Here is a 15,043-nt window from a genome sequence, read left to right on the forward strand (position 1 = left end):
TGCCTTGATGACAGCTTTGCACACTCTTGTATGAGTTGTCATTTGTGTAAACAAGGGCACTACTTTGTAACAAAAATGTTAAATATAATATATATATATATATATATAATATAATTCTCTGGGAAAGCTGTCCATTACTGGTGCTTCAAAACTGTATTTACATTTTTATTCTTGGGTGATCTCTTTTTTTTTTTTTTTTTTTTTTTGTCTGCTAATATTTGCTTCTCTTGTTGAGTCTAAGAAGGCTGTAGGATCAGTCCAACTTTTAAATTCACGTTTCTATCGGTTTTCATAGCGTTTGAAATCGTCATTTTAATCGCGTTTTCTTATTAACACATTTGTATCTTTTTAAAATAATAACTGGTTTGGCGTATTTGTTTTGTGAGGACCGTGAGATATTTGCCATTGTTTGTTTGCCATTAAATAGTGTGCTTTATTTGAGTTGAACCTGTAGTTGCTCTCTTCAAAAGTAGAATATTATATTCCTGTTCAATTTCAGAAATAGTATTTTCTTTACTTTGTAAAGATTTTTTTCAATTTTTTTTTTTTTTTAAATTGTGATTTTCTTTCATTTGCATTTGTAACTCGGGATAAAACTATTGCGGAGAATCCTTGCCCTAATGCACACCTTTTAAAAGCATCCCGATGTATATTATGGGATGGCTTTTCTGTCTACATTTGTAATTGTAAAGGATTCGATATTTCCCCCCCCTCCTCTCCATTTATGTATTTAATAAATGTCACGTCCTGAAGATGAACTCTGTTCATTCTCCATATTCTGTCTCTAAGTGTATTTTCTGATGGTGTAATTAAGAAGGATGCCGGAAAATGATCCGATATCACTGTCATGGCGTTTTGAACCCAGTCAATTGTTTAGACCACTTTTTTTTTTTTTCTTTTTTTAAGAGAAAAAAAAAGAATGTAGTCAATTCTTGAATAGATGTTCTTACTTTTGAGAGGGAAAAATAAAGTATTTTGTAGTTTGGAATAATATTTTTTTTCTTGAATTTGCCTTTTTTAATTGTTTACGTCTGTCCATTTTATGGAATGTTTGATTTTGATTTTCGCCTGCTAAGATAATAGTTCCTGTATGGATCTAGATCTAATATAACTAACTAAAAAAAACACCACGTAAGGAACACTTTTCACCATGTAAGGTACAATTCAACATTCGAAAACGGTCTTCCTGGTCCGTGTGCTGTGAATTCAATAATACTGTCATTCATATAGAGCCTGTGTTTATCGCTGTATTTCTATTTCCTGTAGGAAGTAGTCGACGAGTTCTGAGAATTCACTATTATTGTTTGTTCAGTCATTCATATCCACCTTGAAATCCCTTGATTCTGATAGGCTGTTTTTTTTTTGTTGATAGAGGGCTCTGATGCGGTTTCCTGTTGCTGTGGCAATGTTTGTTTACCTTTTGGTCTGCATTGGGACAGAGTGGTCGACGGCCCTGCTTATCTTCGTGTTGTGTCACTGTGATCTGATCTATAGTTCCAACTCAGAAACCTCACGTGAACTTGAATCCCCTCAGGTTTTCTAAGAAGCACTGTTTTCATTTGGACGGTTAGCCCAGTCAGAAATCAGCCCCTAATCCAACGTCCCTAGATTACATAGACTTTATGTAGACCAGGGATGGGTAATTTTGATGGGGGTAGGGGGGGGGCCATAGAAAACCATAACTCCTCATGAGGGGCAGCAGTGGCTTGTGGGTAGCCACGTACATGCTCCCCTCTTCAGACACACAGGAAAGATGAGGAATGAGACGATGGCCTTCAAGAGTTAATATTACTCACTGTACCCCTGTTTGGCTTGAGGTCTTTCTCCTTCAATAAAACATGGGAGAAGGATGAGGTTACCTAGACACGAGATCAGGTTTGCGCCTTCATTTTTACAGTCAAGGTTTTCATTTGCCTGGCTACCCATCCACAATCACTGTGGCCAATTGCCACGCTCACTTTTCTTTTTTTCCCTCCATGATGAATGATGTAGCTAGCGATCGATAGAGCAGTAGGCTAGAAGTCGTCAGGCAAATGTTTCATAGAGGGTAGCTGGTCCTAGATCTGTGACTATGGATAACTTACCCCAGGCTAAAAAAAAAAAAGGATAAACAAAATGACGGCAACTCTGGAAAGATAAACGTCTCTTATCATTGCATGTCAAGGTTCAAGTGTACAAGATGTTTTGTTTTTTGTTTTTTTCCTGCTTTCTCCCCCTCAATGTTTTTCCCTCTTTTACAAAAACTTTTTTTGGGGCAGCAGGTAGCGTCAGCAGGTAGCGTCAGCAGGTAGCGTCAGCAGGTAGCGTCAGCAGGTAGCGTCAGCAGGTAGCACACAGCAGGTAGCGTCAGCAGGTAGCTTCAGCAGGTAGCGTCAGCAGGTAGCTTCAGCAGGTAGCGTCAGCAGGTAGCGTCAGCAGGTAGCTCAGCAGGTCAGCAGGTAGCACACAGCAGGTAGCGTCAGCAGGTAGCGTCAGCAGGTAGCGTCAGCAGGTAGCACACAGCAGGTAGCGTCAGCAGGTAGCGTCAGCAGGTAGCACACAGCAGGTAGCGTCAGCAGGTAGCGTCAGCAGGTAGCGTCAGCAGGTAGCGTCAGCAGGTAGCATCAGCAGGTAGCGTCAGCAGGTAGCGTCAGCAGGTAGCGTCAGCAGGTAGCGTCAGCAGGTAGCGTCAGCAGGTAGCGTCAGCAGGTAGCACACAGCAGGTAGCGTCAGCAGGTAGCGTCAGCAGGTAGCGTCAGCAGGTAGCTTCAGCAGGTAGCGTCAGCAGGTAGCGTCAGCAGGTAGCGTCAGCAGGTAGCGTCAGCAGGTAGCACACAGCAGGTAGCGTCAGCAGGTAGCGTCAGCAGGTAGCGTCAGCAGGTAGCGTCAGCAGGTAGCGTCAGCAGGTAGCGTCAGCAGGTAGCACACAGCAGGTAGCGTCAGCAGGTAGCGTCAGCAGGTAGCACACAGCAGGTAGCACACAGCAGGTAGCGTCAGCAGGTAGCGTCAGCAGGTAGCGTCAGCAGGTAGCACACAGCAGGTAGCGTCAGCAGGTAGCGTCAGCAGGTAGCGTCAGCAGGTAGCGTTGGGCCACTAACCAAAATGTTACTAGATCGAATCCCCGAGCTGGACAAGGTAAACAATCTGTTGTTCTGCCCCTGAACAAGGCAGTTAACCCACTGTTCCCCCGGTAGGCCGTCATTGTAAATAAGAATTTGTTCTTAATTAACTAATTAAAGGTTAAATCATTTTTTACTAAATACAGGTCAGCCGTAGGTTAGTTCTGACTGAAAATATTTATACTGAACAAAAATATAATATTGTTGTTTCATGAGCTGAAATAAATAAAATGATCATTACACAGGTGCACCTTGTGCTGGGAACAATAAAAGGCCACTCTAAAATAATATATAATAATAATAATATATGCCATTTAGTGCAGTTTCATGTCATACATTCTAACACAATCGCCCACTACCCTGGCATTTTGCTCTACCAACTGAGCCACAGAAGGACCACAAAAAGGTGCAGTTTTGTCACAAAACACAATGCCACAGTTTTGCTGACTGTAGGAATTTCCACAAGAGCTGTTGCTAGAGAATTTAATGTTAATTTCTTTACCATAAGCCACCTCCAACGTTGTTTTGGAGAATTTGGCTGTATGTCCAACCGGCCTCACAACTGCAGACCATGTGTAATCACGCCAGCACAGGACATTTGGCTTCTTCACCTGCGAGATCGTCTGAGGCCAGCCACCTGGTCAGCTGACGCAACAGAAAACACTATTTTAGAAGCAGCATTTTAGATACAGCCACCTGTATCGATCTTATACATAATATTGATCCTGTTCAAACATGATTGAAAATCATCTCTGAACATTGTTTGACCCCTTATTCCTTACTCTCTTATAACCTCTGAACTCCCTACCTACCTCTCTCTCTTATTCCCTCCCTACCTACCTCTCTCTCTTATTCCCTCCTAAACTCTTTCTCCCTCCCTCCCTCTCTCTCTTTCTCCCTCCCTACCTCTCTTTCTCCCTCCCTACGTCTCTTTCTCCCTCCCTACGTCTCTTTCTCCGTCCCTCCGTCTCTTTCTCCGTCCCTACCTCTCTTTCTCCGTCCCTACCTCTCTTTCTCCGTCCCTACCTCTCTTTCTCCCTCCCTACCTCTCTTTCTCCCTCCCTACCTCCCTTTCTCCCTCCCTCTCTCTTTCTCCCTCCCTACCTCTCTTCCTCCCTCCCTCCTTTCTCACTCTACCTCTTTCTCTCCCTCTCTCTCTTTCTCCCTCCCTCCCTCCTCCTTTCTCCCTCCCTACCTCTCTTTCTCCCTCCCTACCTCTCTTTCTCTCTCTCTCCCTTTCCACGCCTTTCTCTTTCTCCTCTCCCTTTCTCCCTCCCTCTCTTCCCTACCTCTCTTTCTCCCTCCCTACCTTTCTCGCTCTCTCTTTCTCCCTCCCTCTCTCTTTCTCCCTCCCTACCTCTCTTTCTCACTCCCTACCTCTCTTTCTTCCTCCCTCTCTCTCTCTCCCTCCCTCCCTACCTCTCTTTCTCCCTCCCTCCTCTCTTTCTCCCTCCCTACCTCTCTTTCTCTCTCTCTCTCTCTTTCTCTTTCTTTCCATCTTTCTCTCTCTCTCTCTCTCTCTCTCTCTCTCTCTCTCTCTCTCTCTTTCTCTCCTCCTCCAGAACTTCCTGAGAACTGGACAGACATAACAGAGACTGTTGTAGATGGCATGACCTTTAACCTCCGTCACCTAGGCATGACCCTGGTGGATCAGCCCAAAGGAGAGGACCTATCAGCAGCTGCCGTCAAGAGGATTGTTGCCACGGTGAGCTGTGATGTCGTACAGGAAATAGGAGAGACTGGAAGTTCAAAGCACAGGAAGTTCCTAAAAGCACTTGGTTTTAGATTGCGATCACATTTTTGGAGTGGCTCTTCATTGCTTCTGCTCTCAAAAACAGCATTTAATTATTTATTTTTTAAAAATACTTCAAGATGATTGAATAATGTGGCCTTCTCTTTAGAAAACAACCGTCAATTATCTCACCCTTATTGGTATCATTATTTTGTTGTCTCATTTTGTCTTAGATCTATTAGTAAGCATTGCTCTGATGATGATAACCATGATATATTTTGTGATTATTATTTGAAAATTGTCATACATGATCTTCATCTCTCATTATTGTTATTATAATATCTCTTTATCGATCCCGATCAAACCATTAGGAATAATGTATTTGTAATGAATCTACGTTCTCTGTCATCATCAACTCTATCCCCTCCAGGCCAAAGCGGGAGGCCAGAAGCCTCAGAAGATGTCTCTAAAGGTTTCTCCTCAGGGTTTAATGCTGTACGACAGTCTCACCAACCAGCTACTAGACAACATCTCCATATACAGGTAGGGCTGTGCTGTGTATCCTCTACCACAATGGTTGCAAATTGTATTTGTGTTATGTGACCTCTACCTTGACAAAAGTACAAACGGAATGACTCCATGTATACAAACACAGCTGACCTACTTCTTGTTTTTCTTTTGGAGGGAAACCCAAGGTGGGAAGGAGAAGGGGAGGTGGGAAGGAGAAGAGGAGGGGAGAGGAGTGTGGGAAGGTGGTGGAAAGGAGAGGAGTGTGGGAAGGTGGAATGTTTTTGAAAATACAGCTCCCTACAGGAGACCTGATCTGTACAGAGCTGGGTGGCCACACACACACACACACACACACACACACACACACACACACACACACACACACACACACACACACACACTCTGCCGGAACCTTGTGTTCCCACACGTTGACCTAACCTTTTATGGCGTCCTGGTTTGTCACAGAGGATACTTGCCACTTGACCCGTAACTGTAACCTCTGACTTTATAATGCCCTCTGACCTTTCACCTTTGCCCTCGTGTCCCGCAGGATATCCTACTGCACGGCGGACAAGCTGCACGACAAGGTGTTTGCCTACATTTCCCAGAACCCCCTCAACGGAACACTGGAGTGCCACGCCTACCTCTGCCCCAAGAGGAAAGTGGTGAGTGTGAACTGACACCACAACAACCCCTATAATCTGAAAGGTACTGGGTGGGGATCTGCTTAGTCTAGAGAACGTCTTTCTGGAGTTTTTAACTATCCGGCTGGGTGGAGGTTAGACACAGAAATGCGTCCCAACTACAGGTGTGCAGGGTTTTTGTTCCAGCCCTGCTCTAGCACAGCCGAATGTACTAACCCGCCGCTGAGCAGGACTTTGAGCACCTGAGTCGGGTCTATTGGAGCAGGGTTGGAACAAAAGCCTGCCTTAGATAGAACATGTTACCCGTTTGTTTCCAAGATAACCGTTCCCCCAATCCCTACATCTGACTGTTTCCTTCTCTCGTTCCGCCCCCGCCCCCGGGACAAACATTAGGTTTCACTCCTCGTCCCCCTTCAACTTCCTGTGTTGCTGTCAATCTCCTCATCTTCCCTCCCAACTCACCCTGCCGTCTCTCGTATAACCCAATACCCCCCTCCCCCTCTCTCTCTTCAGAAGGGTTGGATACTAATAACCTTTGACAGTCTGCCAACACTGTAGCTCTCCCAACTGTGTGAATGCATCCACAGTGGTGTATTTATACCCTCAACACTGTAGCTCTCCCAACTGTGTGAATGCATCCACAGTGGTGTATTTATACCCTCAACACTGTAGCTCTCCCAACTGTGTGAATGCATCCACAGTGGTGTATTTATACCTCAACACTGTAGCTCTCCCAACTGTGTGAATGCATCCACAGTGGTGTATTTATACCCTCAACACTGTAGCTCTCCCAACTGTGTGAATGCATCCACAGTGGTGTATTTATACCCTCAACACTGTAGCTCTCCCAACTGTGTGAATGCATCCACAGTGGTGTATTTATACCCTCAACACTGTAGCTCTCCCAACTGTGTGAATGCATCCACAGTGGTGTATTTATACCCTCAACACTGTAGCTCTCCCAACTGTGTGAATGCATCCACAGTGGTGTATTTATACCCTCAACACTGTAGCTCTCCCAACTGTGTGAATGCATCCACAGTGGTGTATTTATACCCTCAACACTGGTGTGAATGCATCCACAGTGGTGTATTTATACCCTCAACACTGTAGCTCTCCCAACTGTGTGAATGCATCCACAGTGGTGTATTTATACCCTCAACACTGTAGCTCTCCCAACTGTGTGAATGCATCCACAGTGGTGTATTTATACCCTCAACACTGTAGCTCTCCCAACTGTGTGAATGCATCCACAGTGGTGTATTTATACCCTCAACACTGTAGCTCTCCCAACTGTGTGAATGCATCCACAGTGGTGTATTTATACCCTCAACACTGTAGCTCTCCCAACTGTGTGAATGCATCCACAGTGGTGTATTTATACCCTCTGCTACTGACTGAGAGAGAATATTTTGTTACAGGCCATCAAGGTTGACAAGGTCATTGAAGGTAAACGATGCAGGTGATATTTTACATCTCTAGGTCAATGTGTGGTTCGATTTAAGTTTAAGTCTTTTTAAAACGTTCTCTCTTTGGCCCCAAGGTTAGTGTTAATGACAGTGGCGCTTAGACTGTTAAAGGAGGCTACCTGCTCCCCTCTAACCACTAGGCTACCTGCTCCCCTCTAACCACTAGGCTACCTGTTCCCCTCTAACCACTAGGCTACCTGCTCCCCTCTAACCACTAGGCTACCTGCTCCCCTCTAACCACTAGGCTACCTGCTCCCCTCTAACCACTAGGCTACCTGCCCCCTCTAACCACTAGGCTACCTGCTCCCCTCTAACCACTAGGCTACCTGCTCCCCTCTAACCACTAGGCTACCTGCTCCCCTCTAACCACTAGGCTACCTGCTCCCCTCTAACCACTAGGCTACCTGCTCCCCTCTAACCACTAGGCTACCTGCTCCCCTCTAACCACTAGGCTACCTGCTCCCCTCTAACCACTAGGCTACCTGCCTCCTCGAACCACTAGGCTACCTGCCCCCTCGAACCACTAGGCTACCTGCCTCCTCTAACCACTAGGCTACCTGCCTCCTCGAACCACCAGGCTACCTGCTCCCCTCTAACCACTAGGCTGCCTGCCCCCTCGAACCACTAGGCTACCTGCTCCCCTCTAACCACTAGGCTACCTGCTCCCCTCTAACCACTAGGCTACCTGCTCCCCTCTAACCACTAGGCTACCTGCCCCCTCTAACCACCAGGCTACCTGCCCCCTCTAACCACCAGGCTACCTGCTCCCCTCTAACCACTAGGCTACCTGCCTCTTCTAACCACTAGGCTACCTGCCCCCTCTAACCACTAGGCTACCTGCTCCCCTCTAACCACTAGGCTACCTGCTCCCCTCTAACCACTAGGCTACCTGTTCCCTCTCTAACCACCAGGCTACCTGCCTCCTCGAACCACTAGGCTACCTGCCTCCTCTAACCACTAGGCTACCTGCCTCCTCTAACCACCAGGCTACCTGCCTCCTCTAACCACCAGGCTACCTACCCCCTCTAACCACCAGGCTACCTGCTCCCCTCTAACCACCAGGCTGCCTGCCTCCTCTAACCACTAGGTTACCTGCCTCCTCTAACCACAAGGCTACCTGCCTCCTCTAACCACTAGGCTACCTGCCCCCTCTAACCACTAGGCTACCTGCCTCCTCGAACCACCAGGCTACCTGCCTCCTCGAACCACCAGGCTACCTGCTCCCCTCTAACCACTAGGCTACCTGCCTCCTCTAACCACCAGGCTACCTGCCTCCTCTAACCACTAGGCTACCTGCCTCCTCTAACCACTAGGCTACCTGCTCCCCTCTAACCACTAGGCTACCTGTTCCCCTCTAACCACCAGGCTACGTGCCTCCTCTAACCACTAGGCTACCTGCCTCCTCTAACCACTCGGCTACCTGCTCCCCTCTAACCACCAGGCTTCCTGCCTCCTCTAACCACCAGGCTACCTACTCCCCTCTAACCACCAGGCTACCTACTCCCCTCTAACCACCAGGCTACCTGCCTCCTCTAACCACTAGGTTACCTGCCTCCTCTAACCACCAGGCTACCTGCCTCCTCTAACCACCAGGCTACCTGCCTCCTCTAACCACCCGGCTACCTGCCCCCTCTAACCACCAGGCTACCTGCTCCCCTCTAACCACCAGGCTACCTGCCTCCTCTAACCACCAGGCTACCTGCCTCCTCTAACCACACGGCTACCTGCTCCCCTCTAACCACCAGGCTACCTGCCTCCTCTAACCACCAGGCTACCTACTCCCCTCTAACCACCAGGCTACCTGCCTCCTCTAACCACTAGGCTACCTGCCTCCTCTAACCACCAGGCTACGTGCCTCCGCTAACCACTAGGCTACCTGCCTCCTCTAACCACTCGGCTACCTGCTCCCCTCTAACCACCAGGCTACCTGCCTCCTCTAACCACTAGGCTACCTACCTCCTCTAACCACTAGGCTACCGGCCTCCTCTAACCACTAGGCTACCGGCCTCCTCTAACCACTAGGCTACCTGCCTCCTCTAACCACTAGGCTACCTGCCTCCTCTAACCACTAGGCTACCTGCCTCCTCTAACCACTAGGCTACCTGCCGCCTCTAACCACTAGGCTACCTGCCGCCTCTAACCACTAGGCTACCTGCCTCCTCTAACTACTAGGCTACCTGCCGCCTCTAACCACAATCAGGGCAGTACGTCCTTGGTCAGGGAGGTGACCAAGAACCCAATGGTCACTCTGACAGAGCTTTAGAGTTCCTCTGTGGAGAACTCTAAACCTTCCAGAAGGACAACCATCTCTGCAGAACTCCACCAATCAGGCCTTTATGGTCGAGTGGCCAGACGGAAGCCACTCCTCTGTAAATGGCACATGACAGCCCACTTGGAGTTTGCCAGAAGGCACCTAAAGGACCCAGATCATGAGAAACAAGATTCTCTAGTCTGATGAAACCAATATTGAACTATTTGGCCTGAATGCCAAGCGTCACGTCTAGAGGAAACCTGGCATCATTCCTACGGTGAAGCATGGTGGTGGCAGCACAATGCTGTGGGGAGGTTTTTCAGGGACGGGGAGACTAGTCAGGATCGAGGCAAAGATGGGGGGGTTTTTACATTTATTAACATTTTTAAAAGATGAACGGAGTACAGAGATCCTTAATGAAAACCTGCTCCAGAGCGCTTATGACCTCAGACTGGGGTAAAGGTTCACCTTCCAACAGGACAACAACCCTAAGCACACAGCCAAGACAATGTGTTTGTGGGTTCGGGACAAGTCTCTGCATGTTCTCGTGGCCCAGCCAGAACCTGGACTTGAACCCGATCGAACATCTCTGTAGAGACCTGAAAATAGCTGTGCAGCAACGCTCCCCATCCAACCTGACAGAGCTTGAGAGGATCTACAATGAAGAATGGGAGAAACTCCCCAAATACAGATGTGCCAAGCTTGCAGCGTCATACCCAAGAAGACTGGAGGCTGTAATCACTGCCAAAGGTGCTTCAACAAAGTACTGAGTCAAGGGTCTGAATACTTATGTAAATGTCATATTACTATTATTTAGAAAATGTTCTAAAAACCTGTTTTTGCTTTGTCATTATGGAGTATTGTGTGTAGAATCCATTTTAGAATAGGGCTACGGCCTAACAAAGGGGTCTGAATACTTTCCCAAGGCAGTGTATGTAGTGTTGTATTGTGACAAAACTGCACATTATAGTGGCCTTCTATTGTCCCCCAGCACAAGGTGCACCTGTGTAATGATCACGCTGTTTAATCCGCTTCTTGATATGCCACACCTCTCAGGTGGATGGATTATATTGGCAAAGGAGAAATGTTCACTAACAGGGATATAAACACATTTTGTGCACAACATTTGATTGAAATAAGCTTTTTTTTATGCACATTTCTGGGATCTTTTATTTCAGCTCATGAAACATGGGATTAAACCATTTATTTGTATTTATTTATTTTATTTCACCTTTATTTAACCATGTAGGCTAGTTGAGAACAAGTTCTCATTTACAACTGCGACCTGGCCAAGATTAAGCATAGCAAATTCGACCCATACAACACATCCTCAGGCATTTAGGTTTGTTCCTTTGTGTTTTCTTACTGTGGCCTTGATTGGATCCATTTAGACCTGGGTTTCTGTAATGGAGTAAACAAAACATACAGTCAAAACCCACTGTTCCTAGACCAGTTAACCAGTTAACCCACTGTTCCTAGACCTGTTAACCCACTGTTCCTAGACCAGTTAACCCACTGTTCCTAGACCAGTTAACCCACTGTTCCTAGACCAGTTAACCCACTGTTCCTAGGCCATCTTTGAAAATAAGAATTTGTTCTTAACTGACTTGCCTAGTAAAATAAATGTAAAAGAAATTAATAGACAGTGGACTAATGAATTTTAATTTTTAAATTTTACCTTTATTTTACTAGGCAAGTCAGTTAAGAACAAATTCTTATTTTCAATGACGGCCTGGGAACAGGAACTGCCTGTTCAGGGGCAGAAAGACAGATTTGTACCTTGTCAGCTCGGGGATTCGAACTTGCAACCTTTCGGTTACTAGTCCAACGCTCTAACCACTAGGCTACCCTGCCGCCCCAAACAAAGTGCATTATTCCTTCGATAAATGTTTTTATGTCTCATTATAACAGGCTATGCATGGTCCCCCTCTCCCCTAAGACCTAGGCAGGGACAAGGCCGTTGGCTCTCAGTGTCCTTTGATTGCTAATGAAAGTTAATGTCGTATCATTGGGTCTTATAGCATTATAACAGGCTATGCATGCTCCCCCTCTCCCCTAAGACCTAGGCAGGGACAAGGCCGTTGGCTCTCAGTGTCCTTTGATTGCTAATGAAAGTTAATGTCGTATCATTGGGTCTTATAGCATTATAACAACTTTGTGAATTGTATTATTTCCTCCCCTAAGGCCCAGGCAGTGACTCTGACTGTGGCTCAGGCCTTTAGACTGGCCTTTGAGTTGTGGCAGGTTGCTAAGGAAGGTAGGTGCTATTCAACCCCACATTACACACAACCCTGGAGACGTACACACACACACACTTACATTTACACAAGGTCACATTTGTTTTTGTATTTCTGGGTGTGTAGACGGTGGTATTATTATTTTATATATATATATTTTTTACTGTGTCTTGTAGAGGAAGAGGAGAAGATGAAGTCCAGCTCGGCTGGAGAAGCAACCAACAGTTCCCAGTCAGAAAGATCGAACAGCCTACCCAGTCTCAAAGGAGGAAGTGAGGCGACACGCGGACACACACACAGCGAGAGACACAGGCTGCATTTACACAGATCTTTCCTGCCCATTTTGGTATTTTGACCAATCGGATCAGCTCTTAAAAAAATAAAAAAAATATTAAAAAAAAGATCTGATATGAAAAAGTTTGATGAAATTGGTCAAAAGACTAATTTAGTGGAAGAAATATCAGAATTGGGCTGCCAGCCACAGAGACACACTGTCTTTATCTGATGCAGACGCACAATACCTTGTTTATAGTATAATGTTATCAGAAGAAATGTCTTTATGATATCATCTCCCTTCCTCCTCTGTCTTCTCTTTGGGTTGTGTTCGTTCCTTTGTGTTTTCTTACTGTGGCCTTGATTGGATCCTCAGGCATTTAGGTTCGTTCCTTTGTGTTTTCTTACTGTGGCCTTGATTGGATCCTCAGGCATTTAGGTTTGTTCCTTTGTGTTTTCTTACTGTGGCCTTGATTGGATCCTCAGGCATTTAGGTTTGTTCCTTTGTGTTTTCTTACTGTGGCCTTGATTGGATCCTCAGGCATTTAGGTTTGTTCCTTTGTGTTTTCTTACCGTGGCCTTGATTGGATCCTCAGGCATTTAGGTTCGTTCCTTTGTGTTTTCTTACTGTGGCCTTGATTGGATCCTCAGGCATTTAGGTTTGTTCCTTTGTGTTTTCTTACTGTGGCCTTGATTGGATCCTCAGGCATTTAGGTTCGTTCCTTTGTGTTTTCTTACTGTGGCCTTGATTGGATCCTCAGGCATTTAGGTTTGTTCCTTTGTGTTTTCTTACTGTGGCCTTGATTGGATCCTCAGGCATTTAGGTTGGTTCCTTTGTGTTTTCTTACTGTGGCCTTGATTGGATCCTCAGGCATTTAGGTTTGTTCCTTTGTGTTTTCTTACTGTGGCCTTGATTGGATCCTCAGGCATTTAGGTTTGTTCCTTTGTGTTTTCTTACTGTGGCCTTGATTGGATCCTCAGGCATTTAGGTTTGTTCCTTTGTGTTTTCTTACTGTGGCCTTGATTGGATCCTCAGGCATTTAGGTTTGTTCCTTTGTGTTTTCTTACTGTGGCCTTGATTGGATCCTCAGGCATTTAGGTTCGTTCCTTTGTGTTTTCTTACTGTGGCCTTGATTGGATCCTCAGGCATTTAGGTTTGTTCCTTTGTGTTTTCTTACTGTGGCCTTGATTGGATCCTCAGGCATTTAGGTTCGTTCCTTTGTGTTTTCTTACTGTGGCCTTGATTGGATCCTCAGGCATTTAGGTTTGTTCCTTTGTGTTTTCTTACTGTGGCCTTGATTGGATCCTCAGGCATTTAGGTTTGTTCCTTTGTGTTTTCTTACTGTGGCCTTGATTGGATCCTCAGGCATTTAGGTTCGTTCCTTTGTGTTTTCTTACTGTGGCCTTGATTGGATCCTCAGGCATTTAGGTTTGTTCCTTTGTGTTTTCTTACTGTGGCCTTGATTGGATCCTCAGGCATTTAGGTTTGTTCCTTTGTGTTTTCTTACTGTGGCCTTGATTGGATCCTCAGGCATTTAGGTTCGTTCCTTTGTGTTTTCTTACTGTGGCCTTGATTGGATCCTCAGGCATTTAGGTTCGTTCCTTTGTGTTTTCTTACTGTGGCCTTGATTGGATCCTCAGGCATTTAGGTTTGTTCCTTTGTGTTTTCTTACTGTGGCCTTGATTGGATCCTCAGGCATTTAGGTTTGTTCCTTTGTGTTTTCTTACTGTGGCCTTGATTGGATCCTCAGGCATTTAGGTTTGTTCCTTTGTGTTTTCTTACTGTGGCCTTGATTGGATCCTCAGGCATTTAGGTTCGTTCCTTTGTGTTTTCTTACTGTGGCCTTGATTGGATCCTCAGGCATTTAGGTTTGTTCCTTTGTGTTTTCTTACTGTGGCCTTGATTGGATCCTCAGGCATTTAGGTTTGTTCCTTTGTATTTTCTTACTGTGGCCTTGATTGGATCCTCAGGCATTTAGGTTCGTTCCTTTGTGTTTTCTTACTGTGGCCTTGATTGGATCCTCAGGCATTTAGGTTTGTTCCTTTGTGTTTTCTTACTGTGGCTTGATTGGATCCTCAGGCATTTAGGTTTGTTCCTTTGTGTTTTCTTACTGTGACCTTGATTGGATCCTCAGGCATTTAGGTTTGTTCCTTTGTGTTTTCTTACTGTGGCCTTGATTGGATCCTCAGGCATTTAGGTTTGTTCCTTTGTGTTTTCTTACTGTGGCCTTGATTGGATCCTCAGGCATTTAGGTTCGTTCCTTTGTGTTTTCTTACTGTGGCCTTGATTGGATCCTCAGGCATTTAGGTTTGTTCCTTTGTGTTTTCTTACTGTGGCCTTGATTGGATCCTCAGGCATTTAGGTTTGTTCCTTTGTGTTTTCTTACTGTGGCCTTGATTGGATCCTCAGGCATTTAGGTTCGTTCCTTTGTGTTTTCTTACTGTGGCCTTGATTGGATCCTCAGGCATTTAGGTTTGTTCCTTTGTGTTTTCTTACTGTGGCCTTGATTGGATCCTCAGGCATTTAGGTTTGTTCCTTTGTATTTTCTTACTGTGGCCTTGATTGGATCCTCAGGCATTTAGGTTTGTTCCTTTGTGTTTTCTTACTGTGGCCTTGATTGGATCCTCAGGCATTTAGGTTTGTTCCTTTGTGTTTTCTTACTGTGGCCTTGATTGGATCCTCAGGCATTTAGGTTCGTTCCTTTGTGTTTTCTTACTGTGGCCTTGATTGGATCCTCAGGGATTTAGGTTCGTTCCTTTGTGTTTTCTTACTGTGGCCTTGATTGGATCCTCAGGCATTTAGGTTTGTTCCTTTGTGTTTTCTTACTG

At 45.8% G+C, this 15,043-nt stretch overlaps 1 protein-coding gene and 1 long non-coding RNA gene across 40 annotated transcripts in view; one reads left to right on the forward strand and one right to left on the reverse strand.

Moving 5' to 3' along the window:
* Positions 1–15,043, forward strand: part of ldlrap1a (low density lipoprotein receptor adaptor protein 1a) — a 50,067-nt gene that overhangs the window by 17,384 nt on the left and 17,640 nt on the right. The window contains exons 2-6 of the mRNA XM_035760775.2: positions 4,661–4,803; positions 5,261–5,373; positions 5,891–6,005; positions 11,889–11,961; positions 12,118–12,213. Coding sequence (XP_035616668.2) covers positions 4,661–4,803; positions 5,261–5,373; positions 5,891–6,005; positions 11,889–11,961; positions 12,118–12,213 — 540 coding nt within the window. The remainder of the gene's footprint in view (positions 1–4,660; positions 4,804–5,260; positions 5,374–5,890; positions 6,006–11,888; positions 11,962–12,117; positions 12,214–15,043) is intronic.
* LOC127910004 (uncharacterized) lies at positions 6,013–11,882 on the reverse strand. 39 transcript variants are annotated; one of them, XR_008073467.1, is made up of 7 exons: positions 9,456–11,882; positions 9,204–9,279; positions 8,621–8,950; positions 8,087–8,164; positions 7,754–7,935; positions 7,084–7,702; positions 6,013–6,699 (listed from the first exon to the last, which is right to left on the reverse strand). It is a non-coding gene; the product is annotated as an uncharacterized LOC127910004 (long non-coding RNA). The 39 variants fall into 39 exon arrangements; XR_008073477.1 differs by having other exon boundaries at positions 8,621–8,797; positions 8,874–8,950; positions 9,204–11,882; XR_008073469.1 differs by lacking the exon at positions 9,204–9,279 and having other exon boundaries at positions 8,621–9,026; positions 9,481–11,882.

The sequence above is a fragment of the Oncorhynchus keta genome, chromosome 20 (assembly GCF_023373465.1).
Source record: "Oncorhynchus keta strain PuntledgeMale-10-30-2019 chromosome 20, Oket_V2, whole genome shotgun sequence".
Lineage (NCBI taxonomy): Eukaryota > Metazoa > Chordata > Actinopteri > Salmoniformes > Salmonidae > Oncorhynchus > Oncorhynchus keta.